Source organism: Panulirus ornatus, chromosome 22, assembly GCF_036320965.1.
Source record: "Panulirus ornatus isolate Po-2019 chromosome 22, ASM3632096v1, whole genome shotgun sequence".
Taxonomy (NCBI): domain Eukaryota; kingdom Metazoa; phylum Arthropoda; class Malacostraca; order Decapoda; family Palinuridae; genus Panulirus; species Panulirus ornatus.
This window is the reverse complement of record NC_092245.1, coordinates 18,770,110-18,791,534: the sequence shown is the minus strand read 5'-3', so window position 1 is coordinate 18,791,534 and position 21,425 is coordinate 18,770,110. Positions and strand designations below refer to the sequence as shown.

General features: G+C 38.9%; 1 protein-coding gene across 5 annotated transcripts in view; it reads left to right on the top strand.

Moving 5' to 3' along the window:
* The window catches only part of Ubr3 (Ubr3 ubiquitin ligase), a 169,377-nt gene that overhangs the window by 111,987 nt on the left and 35,965 nt on the right, over window positions 1-21,425 (top strand). For 3 of the 5 annotated variants that reach the window (XM_071676241.1, XM_071676243.1, XM_071676242.1), the window contains exons 20-26: window positions 2,443-2,736; window positions 6,162-6,451; window positions 7,234-7,770; window positions 11,667-11,819; window positions 15,329-15,477; window positions 17,482-17,641; window positions 20,326-20,554. In XM_071676241.1, coding sequence (XP_071532342.1) covers window positions 2,443-2,736; window positions 6,162-6,451; window positions 7,234-7,770; window positions 11,667-11,819; window positions 15,329-15,477; window positions 17,482-17,641; window positions 20,326-20,554 — 1,812 coding nt within the window. The remainder of the gene's footprint in view (window positions 1-2,442; window positions 2,737-6,161; window positions 6,452-7,233; window positions 7,771-11,666; window positions 11,820-15,328; window positions 15,478-17,481; window positions 17,642-20,325; window positions 20,555-21,425) is intronic. The other 2 variants (XM_071676244.1, XM_071676245.1) reach the window with 2 other exon arrangements.

Below are 21,425 nucleotides of genomic sequence, written 5' to 3'. Positions count from 1 at the left end.
GGTGAATTCCTTGGATCAGATTTGGAGATGGATGAGCTTGAGAGAAGTGATCCTCAACAAGCCCTTCATGGAGTACCATGTACCCTGTCCTCTCCTCATAGGCTCTGATCTAGTTCTTTGTCACTAAGATGCCACAGCTGTTATGCCATTGGAAGGAGACCTGCCTACAGTTCTAGACATTTCAGCTAAGGACACTGGCCTTACCTCCAGTATTGGTCACATCTGCCTTACCAGTTTCTACACCTAGAAATTTATTAGTGTATGTTACTTAAAGCATTTCATGTGGTCAATTGAAAATTTTTGAGATTTGAAAAATTCATCACTTTGTGTAGTATCTCCTCTAAGAATTCAAATTACACTTTGAAAAGTGGAACATCAGAAATTATGATATTGAATTATTATCTTTGCGTATCGTTTATTTATCAGACTGTATCCTTCATACCTATTGCCAGTGAATGTGAGTGTAATCATTGTAACTTGTCTTGATAGTACATTACATTTTCGTAAATTTCTTCATGTTGACACCTGTTTCCCTGATTTGTACATCAACTCACATTTTTCAACTTACCCACCACTTTAGGGAACAGGAATGAGTTGAGGTGTATGTCAATGAAATGAGCATCATAATGGAGAAATCAGTGAAAGTGCAGTGTTATGTTCATGGATTCTTCCATATTACCACAAGTTCCAGTGACATGAGCCCACTCCTCTCTTTTTTTTCACCTTACCTACCTTCTTCATCCCATATGGAAGAGGAGAATTACTTTGTCTTCCTTTTGGTGGGAAGAAGATAGGTCAAGTGCAAGAATGGAGTTAGGGTGTGTTTTAAAACGATGGATGTCAGTTTGGAGGAATGTGTAAACATTGTGATCTTCAGATTTCTCCTTATTGATATTCATTTTCTTGATATATTCCCTCAGTTACTCCTTTCACCTCCTTTCCTTCTTCAAAGAGGAATGTAGGTAAGATGAAAAAATGAACAGGGTGTATGTCAGGGAAGTGTGTGTTGGTACAGTACAGAGGAATCTGTCAGGATGATAAAATACACATGTTTTCAAAGTTACCCCATATTGACACCCATCCCTTTGGTATATTTTTCCCTTTTGCTTTTCATTTTGCATACCTTCCCTTGATATTGATACCGTTAAATACCAGAGTCAGATAAGGCAAAAGAAGTGAGTTGGATGTGTATTTTAGGGAAATGGTTGTCAGTGTGGTGGAATCTGTAGCCATGCTGTATGTTATGTAGAGTTGGTCATGTACCACCTTTTCCATGTAACTCTGCATACTCCCTGATAGTTCCATATGGACATGCTTTTCCTTGACTTTCATCTCCACCCATTTCTCTCACCTAGTCTATTGAATGGGTACACGACACCAGAGGTATATTTAATGAAATGATTGAAAGGGGCTGTGTCATAGGAACAGGTGTTTGTATAAAGGATGGTGTGAAAATGAAATGATAATCTAGATGTGTCTTAAGGGCTAAATTCATAGTATTAACAAGCTTATCCCTTAGAGCTCTTTTTCCAGAAAACACTGCATTTTACATAGATTTTTCCAAAAGGTTGCTCATTTTTCCTGACACATATCGCCTTTTTTACCTGTAACTATCTCTGTTGTTGTTTACTTATTACCTTTCACCACAATGATTAGGAGTGTGGTGATTAAGAAAGTACACAATAACAAAGGAAGGTAAAGTAAAAGAACTTAGTGTCTGGCAGGGAAAATGATGTTTATATAGTGGACTGTATATGCATGTAGTGTTGTGTCAGGAGAAAGAACTACAAGGGTTGCTGTCTCTGGTGCCTGGGAATGATATGTAGGATACAGACTGATGAACAATATGGATAGTTATAGATAAAATGTTTTATTAAAGACTCAGATATTTCATCCTTAATGCTTTCTTAATTCTGGAGGAGATTCTAAGCAATGTGTTAAACTTTTCAAATCATGAAAATTGACAATACATTAGTGAAATTGCATAACATAACAGACAAGTTTGTTTGTACATATATGTAGATATTGGTAAGGCTTGTGTGAGCACTATAAGATGTAAGCCCAGTGGAGACTTGGTCTTGAGATGAAGTGTTAGGGACTATAGGCAGACACCCTCTGATGGCAAAACAATTGTGGCTCATATGTGACAGAGAACCAAACCAGAACTTACTGGGAGAGTTCTGGGATATGTTGCCCTGTGAAGGTTGGTCATGGATAATCTCCCTCAGTTTCATCCATTTCTAGATCTGATCCCTTTGATTCACATGGGGAAGTAGAGCTTGCATATGAAAATACAGATACTGCTTCTGCTTGCACTCCTTTCTTTCCTTGCTCCATTACTTTTCACCATAAAGAGAAAAGAAAAGTAATGTATCAGAAAAACAAGAGTGAAGCAGGTAGAAGCAATCTTTTTGTTTTGTTAGACAAGCTATACTTTTACAGGTGAATTAGATGGATCAGATCTGGAGATGGATGAGCTTGAGGGAGGTGAGCCTCGACTAGCCCTTCATGGAGCACCACGACCCCGTCCTCTTCCCACAGGCTCTGAATTAGTCCTCTATCACCAAGGTGCCACAGCTGTTGTACCGTCAGATGGAGACCTGCCCACAACTCCTGACACACCAACTCAAGACCACATGTCACCACTTGCCTTACCTCCACCCGGGCTCACACCAGCCTCGCCAGTTTCTACACCTACAAACATGCTTGTGCCTGTTACACAAAGCAGCTCTCCTGGTTAGTTATAGATTTTGCTTTATGTTTGTGTTATACACAATTGCGTCTCCTGTCTTAAGTGATACAGCATTTGGAACAAACAAACAGCAGCGTCATTTACATATGTCCACATCCACTGAAACAGGAGCCTATCTATCATCCACCGCCAAGTCTTGCAGATCAGTCCATGATTTATTTTAACCTTTTCAAATGCCCTGGCTCAGCATATAGGTTGCATATACCACATCAGTCAAATTCACTCTGTCTTACCCCAAAGCCTCTTTCACTCTTTCCCTCCTCGGTCTTCCCTTCTTCCTTGCTTCCTACACTTCCGATAGGAAGATCCTCTTATTTGGTCTTTTTTCTTCATCCTGTCTATGAATATATAATTCAGCCCATTCCATGGAAGTGGAAGCTAGTCATAGCATTGATGAGGGGGCAAAGGTTTTGGGAGTTTTGAACAATGTGGAGAGGTCATTATCTGGCAGGGTGAAAATGGGTATGTTTGAAGATATAGTTGATCCAGTGATGATGTATGGATGCAAAGCATGGGCTATAGATGAGGTATGTAAAATTAGGTGGTCTGATTGAGTAAATATTAAAAGGATAAGAGGTTGGTGTGGTAATAGAAAAGTGGTTGAGAGAGCTGAAGAAGTCAGGCTGAAATGTTTTGACATATGGAGAGAATGGGCGAGATGTTTACAAAGAGGATACATGTTGGAAGTGGAGGGGGATTTGGAGAAGGGGAGACCAAATTGGAGATGGAATGATGGATTGGAAAAGATTTTGAGTGATTGGGGCTTGAATATGCCTAAAGGGTGAAAGGTGTATATGGGATAGAGTGAATTTGACAGATATCGGTGTCACTGTCAGTGAACTGAACTAGGCCTTATTAAGTGGCTGGGGAAAACCATGGAAAGGTCTGTGGGACCTGGTGTGGATAAGGGGCTGTGATTTCAGTTTATTGTACATGAGAGCTAGAGAATGGATGTGAGTGAATGTGGCCTCTCTTTGTCTGTTTTGGTATTACGTTGCCCATTTGGGAAACAGCAATCAAGTATAAAAAAGAAAATTATCATTGAAGGCTGTCATATGTTCATGGTGCTACCATGCTCATGTGGGAAGTGGCAAGCTAATATATATATATTTTTATATTTTTTCATTTATTATACTTTGTCGCTGTCTCCCGCATTAACGAGGTAACGCAAGGAAACAGACGAAAAAATGGCCCAACCATTATATGTATTATATGTTTATGGATGGGGTTGTTAGGGAGGTGAATGCAAGAGTTTTGGAAAGAGGGGCAAGTATGCAGTCTGTTGTGGATGAGAGAGCTTGGGAAGTGAGTCAGTTGTTGTTCGCTGATGATACAGCGCTGGTGGCTGATTCATGTGAGAAACTGCAGAAGCTGGTGACTGAGTTTGGTAAAGTGTGTGAAAGAAGAAAGTTAAGAGTAAATGTGAATAAGAGCAAGGTTATTAGGTACAGTAGGGTTGAGGGTCAAGTCAATTGGGAGGTAAGTTTGAATGGAGAAAAACTGGAGGAAGTAAAGTGTTTTAGATACCTGGGAGTGGATCTGGCAGCGGATGGAACCATAGAAGCAGAAGTGAATCATAGGGTGGGGGAGGGGGAGAAAATCCTGGGAGCCTTGAAGAATGTTTGGAAGTCGAGAACATTATCTCGGAAAGCAAAAATGGGTATGTTTGAAGGAATAGTTGTTCCAACAATGTTGTATGGTTGCGAGGTGTGGGCTATGGATAGAGTTGTGCAGAGGAGGGTGGATGTGCTGGAAATGAGATGTTTGAGGACAATGTGTGGTGTGAGGTTTGATCGAGTAAGTAATGTAAGGGTAAGAGAGATGTGTGGAAATAAAAAGAGCGTGGTTGAGAGAGCAGAAGAGGGTGTTTTGAAATGGTTTGGTCACATGGAGAGAATGAGTGAGGAAAAATTGACCAAGAGGATATATGTGTCGGAGGTGGAGGGAAAGAGGAGAAGTGGGAGACCAAATTGGAGGTGGAAAGATGGAGTGAAAAAGATTTTGAGTGATCGGGACCTGAACATGCGGGCAAGAAATAGAGTGAATTGGATTGATGTGGTATACCGGGGTCGACATGCTGTCAGTGGATTGAATCAGGGCATGTGAAGCGTCTGGGGTAAACCATGGAAAGTTGTGTGGGGCCTGGATGTGGAAAGGGAGCTGTGGTTTCGGGCATTATTACATGACAGCTAGAGACTGAGTGTGAATGAATGGGGCCTTTGTTGTCTTTTCTTAGCACTACCTCGCACACATGAGGGGGTAGGGGGATGTTATTCCATGTGTGGCGAGGTGGCGATGGGAACAGATAAAGGCAGACAGTATGAATTATGTACATGTGTATATATGTATATGTCTGTATGTGTATATATATGTGTACATTGAGATGTATAGGTATGTATATTTGCGTGTGTGGACGTGTATGTATATACATGTGTATGGGGGTGGGTTGGGCCATTTCTTTCGTCTGTTTCCTTGCACTACCTCGCAAACGCGGGAGACAGTGACAAAGCAAAATAAATTAATAAATAAAAAAATATCTTTCATATTGGTTTGATGTTTCATGTGTTAACAAGGTAGCACTGGGAACATACAACATATACCCTAATTCAGTCATTGACAGCACATCAGACCCTGAATGCTACATCGCTCAGTTTCACTATATCCCATTCATACATTCAGAATCTTTTTCGCTCAATCCTTCCGTCTCCAGTTCAGTCTCCCCCTCCTTCTTGTCCCCTCCCTTTTGGACACATTTATTCATTTTGTCAACTAATCACTCATTTTGCCCATGTGTCCAAACTATTTCAACATATACATGCATGTACTTTTTTTTCGTACCTGTTCACTATTTCCCATGTGTGTGAGGTGATGCCAGGATTGCAGAAAGAAATTACCTCATTTGCTTGCCACTACTCTCTTGTTTGTCATGTGTAATGCACAGAAACCACAGCTCCCCATTCACAAGCAGGACCCACAAACCTTTTCTTGGTCCCCCTTGGTCATTGCATGCACCTTAGTTCAGTCTATTGACCTCTTGCATACCACATTGCTCCATTTTACTTTGTCCCATTCGTGCTTTTCACCCTCCCGCATGTTACGCCTGAAGGTCTCTAAACTTTTTTGATTCTATTCTTCCATCTCCAGTTTGATTTCTCCTTTCTCCTCTTCCCCTCCACATCTGACATCTATATTCTCTTTGTCAACATCTCACTCATTCTTTTCATACATCCAAAACATTTCATTACACCCCTTTCAGTTGAAGAGGGGTGGATAATATACTTCAGTTATGATAGGATTTAGAAGTGTGCAACAGGGACTGGCAAGACTGCCTGAGTCAACATGTTTATATTGTGAAATATGATGAATAGGGAGGCTGTAGATAAATTCATACATTGTATTCATTTTTTAGATGGAGCATCAGCACAAGCTTCTTTGCCTGCTCCAGTCCAGTATCCTTCTCTGCTTGCTGGAAATGAAATTGGAAGAATAGCTAGTGGTGGAAGAAGCAGCGGTAATAATGGTCCGACATGTAACAGTAGAGGTCACCATGTTAGGTGTTTCATGCTCCAGCATCACTTTCACCACCGTTCCCGGCGCCCAGCTGGTCCTGCCAAAGCCCTTCTTCCAGCAAATGATGGGTCCTCACCAGCATCATTCCAAGCAACTCCTCCTACAGCAGATCTCTCACATTTCTCTTCTGTAAGTTCTTATTTTGTGCTTGTTGATAGATATTCTCTTGAATGTAGTATCTTGTTTTTATAGGTATATTATAATTCAGAAAGAATATATGTGAATGCATCGTGTAAAGCAATCTAAGACTCAGGAAATGAAGACTTGCAAGATATAGATTATCAAAAGATAGCAGAAGATTAAGTAAATTGGGAAATGTGCCTAGCTTGTATATTTATGTGACATAAAAGAGCCTTCAGTGATAATAGAATCAGTTTGATGAGTTACAACATATCCCATTATGGGTGTCATTCATGCATTCAGAAAAAGAATAGTCCCAAGATTGATCCATGCAGTACACTGCAACAAAGAAATGTTGAATGACTTAGTTCATTCCAGCACACTGGGTGTTGTCATGAGATGAAGATATTTAGCTAAGAGGTTGTTTGCACTTGATTCGCTTAAAGTATATTTGGAGGCAAGTGAAGTCTCACCATCATCTTGAGATAAGAAATGAAAACTTTTGAAAAGAATGAAGAAACCAAAGCATTTACTGTGTATGTGCGAGGGGAATTAAAAGTAGATTTTTATGTCAAAATTAAGAAAGTTAAAAGCAAGGAGAGGCCACATTATATAGAATACACAAAATGGCAGTTATACAACATATTCCATCATTTTTCTACGTGTGCCAGGCCACCATATGGACTGAAGCGTTAATGTAATACTGTACTTTTATTAATAAATCCTTGGCTCACAAAAACATCGCAAAATACTTTGTTCATACGCATGATACATTTCTCTTTCTCTTCCAGTTGCCACAGCTTGATTCTGGAGATGAATATGTTGCTGTTGAGGAATCCATTATATCACTTATGATAAAACTTCATTCAAAGTTGACTGGGAAACCTAACTCGTACCGTCCAAACTTCACTGACACAACTGATTCTAGAATTGGTGATGGACCATTTTTTATTGCAAAGTTGCTCAATAAAATAGGCCGAAGTGATCCTTCTGCCAAACAAGGTATATTGGATACTATATCCTGTCTTTATGGCAAACGTGAAGAAGATTCTTCAGCATCTTCTGAAGAAGAAGCTAGAGCAAGAGAAGAGAAAAGGAAACGTGCAAAAGAAAGGCAGAAAAGAGTAATGGCTGAATTTGCTAATCGTCAGCGTCAATTTATGGAGCAGAATAAAGCTGAGGCTGCAGAATCTGAAGCGACGGGAAATGATGCGATGGAAGTGGAGGAAGAACAACCAGAAAGACACAAGGAGTATGATTGTGTAATATGTAACCAATCTATTCCGTCCACTCCTGAGAGGCCAGTGGGACTAGTGGTGCTACTTCAGGTAAAACCTTTGTGGTTATTGTCACAATTTGGTATTATGGAACTTCATGGGCTGATTGAATTGGAAATTAATATCTTAATGCAGATGTCCCTGGGTTTGGAGAAAGTTTATCAAATTTGTAATCCCCCCCCCCTTTTTTTTTTTCCATAGTGATAGTGAGGTAGCAACAGGAACTTATGCACAAATGGCCTCTTTCACTCCCATCCCTCCTCTAGTGGTCATTTGTAATACAACATAACCATAGCCCCTAAGCTACAACCATTTCCCAAAACCTTTCCATTGTATCCCCTGGCCACTTCATATGCCCTGGTTTATTGTATGTACAGCATTTCATCCCCTCTATACCACACTGCTCCAGTTCACTCTATACTGTGCATGCTGTAGTACACTCTCTAGCATGTTCAGGCTTTGAACACCCTAAAATCTTTACCACTCCATCTTTCTATCTTCAGCTTTGTCTCCCCCTTCTTTTTGTCCCTTCCACTTCTGACACATGTATCCTCTTTGTCAACCTCTCTTCCCTTGTTCTCACTATATGTCAATATCATTTAAGCTCACCTTCAGCTGTCTTTACCATTCATTTCTTATTACCTCACCCCTCTCTCACCCTCATTTCTTACTCAAAATATTGTCATGTTTACTCGTTTACTCCATTAACCCTTTCACTGAAGCAGACCTAATATCTAAGTTATACTTCAAATTTGGGATGTTTTCAAAAATTCAGAAAAGTACATTTCAATACATTTGTTTTTTGATGAACTAGAACATTATCTTCAAAATAAAGTGATATTCGGTACAACTCAACCCAATAAGACATTGTTTACATGTTTTACTTACAATCTATTGTTTACATGTTTTACTTACAATCTAGCTCATGCTGCTTGGCAACTGAGAAACTCTAGGAATATTTTCATTCATAGGTAGTGAGATGTTTGGTATTTTTGGAAGTGTTTTGTCGCAAATATGATTACTAAGGGTTTTCATCAGTTATATTCATTATTTTTGAGAACAACAGAGTTCCTAAGATTATTATATAGCATAAGGGTGCAGTTCTCTTACAAGATTCCTTGACATCTGCACATATACTGAAAAATGTATGGAAAAAATGTAGGCTTTAGTGTCTGGAAACAGTGCAAGTGATTACAATCATTAATGGATCTATCTATATATATATATTTATTTATTTATTTTATTTTGCTTGGTTGCTGTCTCCTGCGTTAGCGAGGTAGCACAAGGATACAGACGAAAGAATGGCCCAACCCACCCACATACACATGTATATACATACACGTCCACACACGCAAATATACGTACCTATACATCTCAACGTAAACATATATATACACACACACAGACATATACATATATACACATGTACATAATTCATACTGTCTGCCTTTATTCATTCCCATCGCCACCTCGCCACACATGAAATAACAACCCCCTCCCCCCTCATGTGTGCGAGGTAGCGCTAGGAAAAGACAACAAAGGCCCCATTTGTTCACACTCAGTTTCTAGCTGTCATGTAATAATGCACTGAAACCACAGCTCCCTTTCCACATCCATGCCCCACAGAACTTTCCATGGTTTACCCCAGACGCTTCATATGCCCTGGTTCAATCCATTGACAGCACGTCGACCCTGGTATACCACATCGTTCCAATTCACTATTCCTTGCACGCCTTTCACCCTCCTGCATTCACTCCATTCCTTGCATGCCTTTCATCCTCCTGCATGTTCAGGCCCCGATCACTCAAAATCTTTTTCACTCCATCTTTCCACCTCCAATTCGGTCTCCCACTTCTCGTTCCCTCCACCTCTGACACATATATCCTCTTTGTCAATCTTTACTCATTCATTCTCTCCATGTGACCAAACCATTTCAAAACACCCTCTTCTGCTCTCTCAACCACACTCTTTTTATTACCGCACATCTCTCTTACCCTATTATTACTATATATATATATATATATATATATATATATATCTTTCTTTTTCTTTCTTTTAAACTATTCGCCATTTCCCGCGTTAGCGAGGTAGCGCTAAGAACAGAGGACTGGGCCTTTTTTGGAATATCCTCAACTGGCCCCCTCTGTTCCTTCTTTTGGAAAATTAAAAAAAAAAAAAAAAACGAGAGGGGAGGATTTCCAGCCCCCCGCTCCCTCCCCTTTTAGTCGCCTTCTACGACACGCAGGGAATACGTGGGAAGTATTCTTAATCCCCTATCCCCAGGGATATATATATATATATATATATATATATATATATATATATATATATATATATATATATATATATAGGAGGATGGATGTGCTGGAAATGAGATGTTTGAGGACAATGTGTGGTGTGAGGTGGTTTGATCGAGTAAGTAACGTAAGGGTAAGAGAGATGTGTGGAAATAAAAAGAGCGTGGTTGAGAGAGCAGAAGAGGGTGTTTTGAAATGGTTTGGGCACATGGAGAGAATGAGTGAGGAAAGATTGACCAAGAGGATATATGTGTCGGAGGTGGAGGGAACGAGGAGAAGAGGGAGACCAAATTGGAGGTGGAAAGATGGAGTGAAAAAGATTTTGTGTGATCGGGGCCTGAACATGCAGGAGGGTGAAAGGAGGGCAAGGAATAGAGTGAATTGGAGCGATGTGGTATACAGGGGTTGACGTGCTGTCAGTGGATTGAATCAAGGCATGTGAAGCGTCTGGGGTAAACCATGGAAAGCTGTGTAGGTATGTATATTTGCGTGTGTGGACGTGTGTATGTACATGTGTATGGGGGGGGTTGGGTCATTTCTTTCGTCTGTTTCCTTGCGCTACCTCGCAAACGCGGGAGACAGCGACAAAGTATAAAAAAAAAAAAAAAAAAAAAATATATATATATATATATATGTCTCAGCTGTAGCAAATGGATAAAAAAGATTACTGAGGTACATAAGCCTGAGCTGCAGTGAACAGAAAATAGGGTGTATACATTCCAGCAGCGGTGAAAGAATTTAGTGGGAGATTCCTGCATACTGACACTAAAAGTATGAGATAAAATTTTTTGATAATTTCTTTTCTCACTTTAGTGAGGTGTTGTCAGGCATTATATGAACAAATGTCAAACTCATTTGAATACAGCCACTCTCAAGTAATCATGTATGATGTACTGAAACCATTTAAAGCCAAGCCCCACAGTGAATTCCATGGTTTACCTTTACCTCTTAATTTGCCTTGTTTTAACCCACTGACAACATTTCATACCCCATATACCACCCTATTCAAGTCATTCGGTTCCATGAAAGCTTGGTAATTAAGTTACAATATTATTTTGGAAAGTGCCTTAAAGTGGATGATGGATTCATTATCCTTGAATCAAAGTTAGTTGACCGTGACATCCTTAAACCTGATGTGGATTAACTGAGTCATACTATTACAGACATTCATTAAGGCTTTTTCATCTTCAGAACTACAAGATTTCTGTTTATTGTCTCCCATTACATGACTCAAGTAGTAATATTGTTGTTTGAATAATAGAGAACAGGAATCCAAGGTATGATAAAGAAAATTGGGCTTGGTTCATCATTTTCATTGTTTTTCACTTTACATACTATTCAGTTTTATTAATCACGTGATTCTTGATAGCATCTGGGTTACTGTGTTTTGATCTACAGTGTTACTTAAAAAAGGTGATTTGATGTGAAATGGAGTAAGGTACATTATGTAAACTGAATGAACATTAACTGTGCAGAAGTAAGGGTTAACAAATAGTTGCCAGTGGGTTCCAATCTCAGTATAAGACAGACATATTTTTTAGGTGAAGTAAATTCTTGGTTTACTACGCATTTTGTTTTGAATATTGTATTTAGTTAGATTTTTCTTGCTGATATTTGATATGTAAAAGAATTTTTTTTTACACTTTACAGGCAACCAGTGTGCTTGGTCACAGAACCTCATCCCAGAAAGCTTTAAGTGTTCCTACATCAGATGCAGAGAGAATAAGGTTAAAACAACGAAGATATACACTGGGTCAATACATGGAAGAAAGAGCAGACACATTGAATAGACATTTTGATTATGTAAGTTGATATGTTACCAAATTTTCTTCTTAAAAGAAGCTGTTGTGGTCTAATAATTATTTCAGTGATGCTCTGCTTTACTTCATCTACAGTTTGTCCTTGGAGAATTTTTTTGAAAAATCAGAAATTGCAGTTTTACTCTTTTTCTTTGGAACGCCTAGTTATCATTCGTATCCACACATTAGCCATCTTTGTCACTGTAGGTCTGTCCTTTTATATCCACTCATCATATCTGAAAACACTTATTTTTCTCAACTCATATCATTAGCCCTTGTTCTTTCCATTTTCGTAAACTTGATTCTTTTTTCATAGCTTAGCTGTATCTTATCCTCTAAGAATTCTCCTCAAATCTGCTGGGTCACATCTTTTTCCATAAAGCCCTGGCATATAAATTAACCTTTTTTTCCCATACTGTCTGTTATATATTCATAGTAATATCACTAGTTTCCATTTACTCAAATAGTTCAAATAATTGACACTATGTCCAGCTGACCATATTGTAGAGGTCTTATCTGACTGCATGAAAGGTTAGTCAGCCAAACCTGCCTCTCTACTACTTCATTTTTGGTTTGTCCATTGTGTAGTTTATACACAATGGAAGGTCAGGAAATGTGTGACCTTGCTACATTTTCAGATTCATAATTTTTTTTGTCTTTTTCCTGCATACATGGCCCCAAACTGATGACCACATGTTGCTTGTGATTCATTAAAATGTCTTGAAATTCATTTTGGTCATATGATAGACAGAGGGAATAGAAATAATATTAGCTCAAGAATAATGAGGTGCAACTTTACTAACAACTTGGGGAGGAGTTAACAGTGAGTGGAGGTTGTTGATTGGTAAAAGGGCACACACTGGCCGGGCCATGCTGTTAACTAACCATCAGGTGGTTCATGATGGATGGAAGGGAATTATCTCACCAGAAAGATGGGGTTAAGAGGTTTCTAACTTCAGTAAATAATAGATTTCTCTCATGGCATGCAGTACACTGCCCTGGAGAGTTTTTCACGCTGCATAATATAAATTTTTTTCTTTAAATTGTGTATATATGGAATGATGTTTGTGTTTGCTCTTGAATTTGATTATGTTAAACATTGTATTTTGAAGGTTTGTTGAATGTGTTTGATGATAGAGTGGCAGATATAGGGTGTATTGGTTGAGGTGGTTTGTGTATTGAAAGGGTCAGAGAGAATGGTTTCGTGAACAGAGAAGAGGTAGTGAAAGCAGTGCGGAAGATGAAAGCCAGCACGGCGGCGGGTTTGGATGGTATTGCAGTGGAATTTATTAAAAAAGGGGATAACTATGTTGTTGACTGGTTGGTAAGGATATTCATTGTATGTATGGTTCATGTTGAAGTGCCTGAGGATTGGCGGAATGCATGCATAGCGCCATTGTACAAAGGCAAAGGGGATAAAGGTGAGTGTTCAAATTACAGAGGTTTAAGTTTGTTGAGGATTCCTGGGAAATTATATGGGAGGGTATTGATTTATAGGGTAAAGGCTTGTACAAAGCATCAGATTGGGGAAGAGCAGTGTGGTTTCAGAAGTGGTAGAGGATGTGTGGACCAGATGTTTGCTTTGAAGAATGTATGTGAGAAATACTTAGAAAAGCAGATGTAGCATTTATGGATCTGGAGAAAGCACATGATAGAGTGGATAGAGATGCTTTGTGGAAGGTATTAAGAGTATATGGTGTAGAAGGTAAGTTGATAAAAGCATTGAAAAGTTTTTATCAAGAATGTAAGGCATGTGTACGATTAGGAAGAGAGGAAAGTGATTGGTTCTCTGTGAATGTCGGTTTGCGGCAGGGGTGAATGATGTCTCTGTGGCTGTTTAATTTGTTCATGCATGGGGTTGTTAGGGAGGTGAATGCAAGAGTTTTGGAGAGAGGGGCAAGTATGCAGTCTGTTGTGGATGAGAGAGCTAGGGAAGTGAGTCAGTTGTTGTTCACTGATGATACAGCGTTGGTGGCTGATTCGGGTTGGAAACTGCAGAAGATGGTGACTGAGTTTGGTAAAGTGTGTGAAAGAAGAAAGCTGAGAGTAAATGTGAATAAGAGCTAGGTTGTTAGGTTCAGTAGGGTTAAGGGACAAGTTAATTGAGAGGTAAATTTGAATGGAGAAAAACTGGAGGAAGTGAAGTGTTTTAGATATCTTGGAGTGGATGGAACCATGGAAGCGGAAGTGAATCAATGGGTGGGGGAGGGGGCAAAAGTTCTGGGAGCGTTGAAGAATGTGTGGAAGGCGAGAATGTTAGCTCGGAGAGCAAAAATGGATATATTTGAAGGAATAGTGGTTCCAACAATGTTATATAGTTGTGAGGCGTGGGCTATAGATAGAGTTGTGTGGAGGAAGGTGGAAATGAAATGTTTGAGGACAGTATGTGGTGTGAGGTGGTTTGATCGAGTAAGTGAGGAAAGGGTAAGAGAGATGTGAGGCAATATAAAGAGTGTGGTTGAGAGAGCAGAAGAGGGTGTATTGAAATGGTTTGGTCACATGGAGAGAATGAGTGAGGAAAGATTGACAAAGAGGATATATGTGTCAGAGGTGAAGGGAATGAGAAGTGGGAGACCATATTGGAGGTGGAAGGATGGAGTGAAAAAGATTTTTAGATATCGGGGTCTGAACATACAGGAGGGTGAAAGGCGTGCAAGGAATAGAGTGAATTGGAACGATGTGGTATACTGTGGTGGACGTGCTGTCAATGGATTGAATCAGGGCATGTGAAGTGTCGGGGGTAAACGGTGGAAAGTTTTCTGGGGCTTGGATGTGGAAAGGGAGCTGTGGTTTCGGATCATTACACATGACAGCTAGAGTGTGAACGAATGTGGCCTTTGTTGTCTTTTCCTAGTGCTACCTAGTGTATATATGTTCTGTGTATGTATATATATATATACATACCTATACATTGAAATGTATAGGTATGTATATGTGCATGTGTGGACGTTTATGTATATACATTTGCATGTGAGTGGGTTGGGCCATTCTTTCGTCTGTTTCCTTGCGCTACCTCGCTAATGTGGGAGGCAGCGACAAAGTAATAATAAAATGAAATGAATATCTACAAGATTTCATGTGTGGCGACGGGAATGGATGAAGGCAGCAAGTATGACTATGTACATGTGTATATATGTATATGTTTGTGTATGTATATGTATGTATACATTGAAATGTATAGGTATGTTTATGTCCGTGTGTGGGCGTTTATGTATATACATGTGCATGTGGGTGGGTTGGGCCATTTTTTCATCTTGTTTCCTTGCGCTACCTCGCTAACGTGGGAGACAGCGACTGAGTATAATAGAAAATATTATTTGCATTTAAAACCTTTCAGAAAAAGAATTGTTTCATTAAACTTAAATCAACAAAGGATATATTGTAGTAAGCAATCAGATAATGATAAGTAGATCACCCAGGTTAAAGTTTATATGTTGACAGAAATACCATTGTTAGAAGAAGGGAATCTATGGATCCAGTATTTTAGAAGTAAATAGGAAAAATTTCTTTCAGAATTCTTGGTTGGTATCAATGAATATTGGATGGGAAGGTGGCGTCCATGTGCAAACTTGTGGCCATCACCTCCATCTAGATTGCCATCAATCTTATCTTCTTGCTCTGCGTTCACAACATCGACCTAACAGCCCTCTCAATGTTGATAAGTAAGTTTCTACCCCCAATAGAAAGTAGAATGAATTTACGAAGATGATACCATGACTCATGACTTTTATTCATGATAAGGCTTTTATGTGAGTTGCAGATTCAGGTGCAGACCAGTATTGCTTGAAAAAATGAATTAGCTAAACAGAGTGGTTACACCATTTTGAGATAAATGCCTTGTAAATTCAGGCTGTGAAAATTTGAGTTAGCTTAACTGTAGTGATAGAGTACAATAAACAAACACAACCAGTCAGGATTTAGAGCCACATTGCAGACTAGTGCTTGCTTTCATCCACAACACTTGTAATAGGTAGGCTTCACCTCTTGAGTTTATCTTATATTACCACTACGTATATTATGGATTAGCGATCCAGATTACAACCCTAGGACATTAAAGTCTACCATCTCGAGGTCTCCTCTGGTTCAAGTTGTGCTTGCTTCATTTGGTCGCAGCTGATCAGGGCATGTCATGTCATAGTGTCGATCTTGCAGTGATGACAGTAACAAAACTGAATAATGAACTAGCTTCTGAGGAGGGTGATTTGAGAGGATATGAAATGTTACAAAGAGACCATTACTTTTTTGTGGTAGACAGTCTTGAGGGGTAGTGATGATAAACATTCATAATGAACTAAAGTGTAACATCTCCGAGATCATAGTTCTAGAGGACTTGGAAATATCACAGTGCTTGTTAAACCCAAAATATAATGATTGCTTAATGGTCTCGGCAGTATACCCACCCTACACTTGTGCATAAAGGCTTTACTTAATATGTGATCACTTAGTTCAATCTGCAGACTTAATCCACTCCCTAAAGCCAACATCCCATCTCACTGTGACCTGGAACAGTGAATCTCAACAAAGCAATACACTCAAAACTATCTCAGTCTGGTCACTTAGGGATTCATGATCAGATCTCTTGGGAAGTGGATTTGTGATGAGGACTGGATGAATATCACTTCTATGACAGACCTCAGCCATGCAGTAGAACACTTTCAGCATCTACTCCTTACTAAGTATGAGGACTTTTTTCCTCTAATAACCTTTACCAAGTGGAACAGTGACTCAGGCTGAATGATGACTGCACAAATATAGCATCTTGTATCTGTGTGATTGGGCACACAACAGAGGCCTACAGCAGTGACTCTTTCAACTTAGAGCAGGTCATAAACAAATTAAAGTATGCCGGATCATGATGGTGTCATTGTTGCATCTCTAACCTTCATGAAAACACAAAAGGAGGGTGGTGTCGTAGCTGCAATCCATTATAAATCACAAACCCAAACCCAGGAAAATAGCGTTAGTGCATCAGATGACTTAATGTTCTTGTGCACAACATTTACCTAATGTTTCTTCCTAATGTTGCCACCTAATATTTCGACCTCCTGTGTGTTGCTCCTACCATTTTTCTGAAAGGCTGGGCTAGCACGTAGTGCTCACTGCAGGAAAGTTTAGAATTACAAAGAATGACTTGTGTGAGTTAAGTGTCATGTGTGATTAGGAGAGATGATATGTTTGTGGACAGAATGCAAGCAGTCCACATGTGAGTGAGGCAGAAGAAAAGACAGCTACACAGGCCAGAGGAGTGAAATTTGACAACCACTGAAGTGCTGGCTTAGTCTGCTGTTGGCACTAACACTCCCCATACTCAATGGAATGGTACTGGTAATATATTTCTCCAGCCATTGGCTGCCTACCAGCTACTAACTGTTAATATAGAAAGAAAGTTTCTCAAAGAGTGGAAGTCTTTATTTGATTTAGTAAACTAGATGTAAGGTGAGAATGTGTGTGTTTGAACTGATAGAATTCCTTGTTCATTTGGTTCACCCTATTTACATGGACATGATAGCTATATGTGATTCATGAGTAATGAAAATATTTCTTAGACAAACTCATTGATAACCTGATAGGTGAATTTACTATTTCATAATGGTATGAGAAGTAAATCCATCTCACCATCCCATGTGAAGTTTCATTTTAGAACATGACGCCTTTTTCTTTCCCAGGGGTGAATATTGGTGTCCACTTTGTCGACAGCTTGGAAATTCAGTGTTACCAATATCTCCTGAAATTGGGGACTTGTCAGCATTGGTGAAACATCCCTCCACCTGTGATAATGACATAGTAGAGGAGGTAGATCGGTTACTACATGACCTGACAGTCCCGGTAAGTCATGTTTATTTGATTCTGTGATGTACAGAAGTGAATTTTGACATTTTCAAAGTTTTGAATTATAGTTTAGTATTTTAGTGAAAATAAAAAGTTGTTCTAGTAAAACATTTCAGTGTCTGTCATGATAAGGTATGTCTGATAAATTTTTAACATTTATATTGAGTGCACTAATTACTCTAAAAAAATTTTTGATACTCATTTTTGTGTTTGTATTGAGATGTGAGCAGTTTTGCCTTATTGCTCTGCTATTTTGACTTTTAGAGAAAGCTTAAAGCTAGTAAACAGCACAATCATGCATGATTTTTATTGGTATATTCAAAATAATATGTGCATAACTTTTTTTAATTTCTTGTGGTTATTAGTACCAGTGACACAGACACTGAAATAGATTTAATACTATCCCTGGGGATAGGGGAGAAACAATACTTCCCACGTATTCCCTGCGTGTCGTAGAAGGCGACTAAAAGGGAAGGGAGCGGGGGGGGCTGGAAATCATCCCCTCTCATTTTTTTTTTTCTTTTTTTTCCCTAAAGGAAGGAACAGAGAAGGGGGCCGGGTGAGGATATTCCCTCAGAGGCCCAGTCCTCTGTTCTTAACGCTACCTCGCTGAGGCGGGAAATGGCAAATAGTATGAAAGAAAAGAAAAGACTTACAAATGAAAATATATAATGCATAATATGCATACCTTTATTAGTTTATTTTCTTTTATCAATACCAGGTAGAAGTAAAACAGAAAAAAAAATACCTTTGATAAGAAAATGTTGAACTTCAAAGGATGCAGGTAACCCTTGGATTGTATCATCTTAATAACCATATATCAGTATGTCTTCGTGTAGCATGACAGATGCTTGTGTTTAGATTCCTGATAAATGTATGATATATTATGATCAACATGTAACTTGCATTGTAATGTACATATTTAATGTGTATTATGCTCTGATTTATTCTTTTCATATCTTTTAAGCCATTTGACAAGCTCTTGATATGTGATATTTTGAGATTTGGTATTTGTTGATCACAGAGCTTTCACACATTTTGTGTTAGTGTTATTTGAAGCTTGTAGATTTTAGCAGTATTCTGTCGGTCTATATCTCTGATGCCCTATCCCTTTGGGAACTCCTTCAAGGGGGTGGCTACAGCAAATGAGTATCCATAACTTAAGCTTCAGTGCTGCTGCTTATCCTTTAGTGCCTCACCCTTAACAGGCCACTGGCAGAGGGCTACTCTGGTGCACTGTATTCGAAGGCTCCTACCTAATGATCTTACCGGCTACTTATAGCTAATGGTCCTGCCTAGTGTTCCATCTTACCAATTCTTTAGTAGTATTGATCTCCATTATAATAGCTCTCACATCTAAGTTGTTACCCAAAATATTTCTGTGAAAATTTTTCATTCAGAATCATTGATGATGCATTGCCTGTTTAGAATTACATAGCATTTTGTGTTAAGAAATGATTTATTTTTTTCATGAACAAAGCCTGAATTTTTCATGTGAATATATTTTTTGCAAATATGGGAAATGAATAAAGGCAGACAGTATGAATTATGTACATATGCATATATGTATATGTCTGTGTGTATATATATGTATACGTTGAGATGTATAGGTATGTATATGTGCATGTCTGGACGTGTATGTATATACATGTGTATGTGGGTGGGTTGGGCCATTCTTTCGTTTGTTTCCTTGTGCTACCTCACTAACGCAGGAGACAGCGGCAAAGCTAAATAAATAAATATAAATATGCAATACAGACATATGTTTGGGCTTAAAAGAATTTACTAATATGTGTGGTATTTGATGATTTGTATGACCTAGGAAATTGACTGCATTATGGATTTCACAAGGTGGATCTTTTACCTTTAGCGTAAGAGTTTTGCTTTTCAGTTTTGGTCAAAGAATAGAGGCTTATTTTCTTGGGCGAGGAAAAAAGTAAAATTTTTTAGTTTTTTCGGTACGTAATTGGTTGTTTCTTCACAGGCAGGTCTGCAGATGTTAGTAATTTTTGTGCTGTTATGTGTGCCTTAAGAGAACCCTTGGAAAGATAGTGATGAAGTGGTGCATAATCATGTATTCAAGGTGTAGGACTTTATTTTGTCCCTGTACTTGCAGTTGAAAGCTTGACTAAAGTGACTGGTCGAATATCTTGTTTGTATACTGTGATGAGGTTGACTTAATATGATCACAGTTATGGGTGATTTTTTGTTTTGATGGTCCCCCAGTTGGGTAGAATGAAATACAGGAGTCTTGTTGACACCTCAAGGAATGTATACTAACAATCCATTGTCGACAGAAAAGTGGCTAGAATTTGTAAGTCTTTTCTGAAAAATTTCAAGGGTCATTTGTTATTTCTATCACTTTACCTGTGCCTCCTAATTGACCTTGCCCTTTTGGTCTCTATAGAGGTGATGAATGTCTCCTGGTTGGGACTTGAGAATGGTTTTCATGACTGTTGGTTGAGTATGAGATGTTTGAATGAAAAACTCCTTATGTATGTTTTGAGCAGTTTTCATTTAATGAAACCTTGTTTAGAGGGGTACTGTGTCAGAATTTAACTTGAACTCAACAGATAAACATGATTAAATAGGGGAATTTTTTCTGGAAATTTAGATGTGTCATAACTTAAAATCTTATTGAAAACTGTTTCCGTCTAGTTACCTTTTCATTCCTCTGACAGACATTCAGCAGCTCACTAACCAAAGCCATGGCCCAAATGATGGAGGACATGACTTTAGTTACATATGCCAAGTATCGAAATGTATCCTCCAACCCCTCTACTCCGTCCCTCTTTATGTTTGTGTCATCTATTTTACGGACAAACCTAGAGGTGGAACTGGTACAGCGGGGAGGAATGCTTATATATCAAGCCCAGGATGTTAAAATGGATGTTCGGCGGTCTTGTCTTAGTAAGTATATAGATATTTCATGTTACTGTTTTTAAGATAATCAAAACATGCTTTATTAAGAATATCTGTGTCAGTGTTACCAGACTCACTCAATACATGCTTTAGTATAAATAAATGTGTGGATGATACCAGACTCTTGTCTGCTTGTAGCTACATCACAAGTGAAAAGTTATCTTCGATGGGGCTGTACAGTCTTATTGAGAAATTTTTCCCTCCAGAGGAGCCCAACTTTTCCTTTCTCCTAATTTGATTGCAGCTTTAAAGCTGCTGGAGTTCCATAGAATGGGGCCATGGGTTGTATAATAATAATAATTATAATATGGTAATAGTAATATAATAGATATAAGTTTGTTGAGTGAACCTGGTAAGTTGTATGGGAGAGTGATAATTGAGAGGGTGAAGGCATGTACAGAGCTACAGACTGGGGAAGAACAATGTGGTCAATAGTAGATGTGTGGATCAGCTGTATGTTTTGGAGAATGTGTGTAAGAAATACTTAAAGAAACAATATTTATAGATCTGGAGGAGTCATAGGATAGGGTTGATGTAGTATTTGTAGATCTGGAGAAGGCATAGGATAGGGTTGATAGAGATCCTATGTGGAAGGCACTATGAATAAGTATTCTGGGAGAAACATTATTAGTAGCAGAGTAGTTTTTATCAAGAGTGTAAGGCATGTATGTGAGTGAGTAGAGAGAAGGATGAGTGGTTCTATGTGAAGGTGGATATGCATCAGGGATGTGTGATGCCACCATGGCTATTTAATATGTTTATAGATGGGTGATTAGGGAAGCAAATGCAAGGGTCTTGGAGGAAGGGGTGGATATTGGAGTCTGTTGGGTGTAAGGGGGTTTGGGAAGTGGGTTGTTTG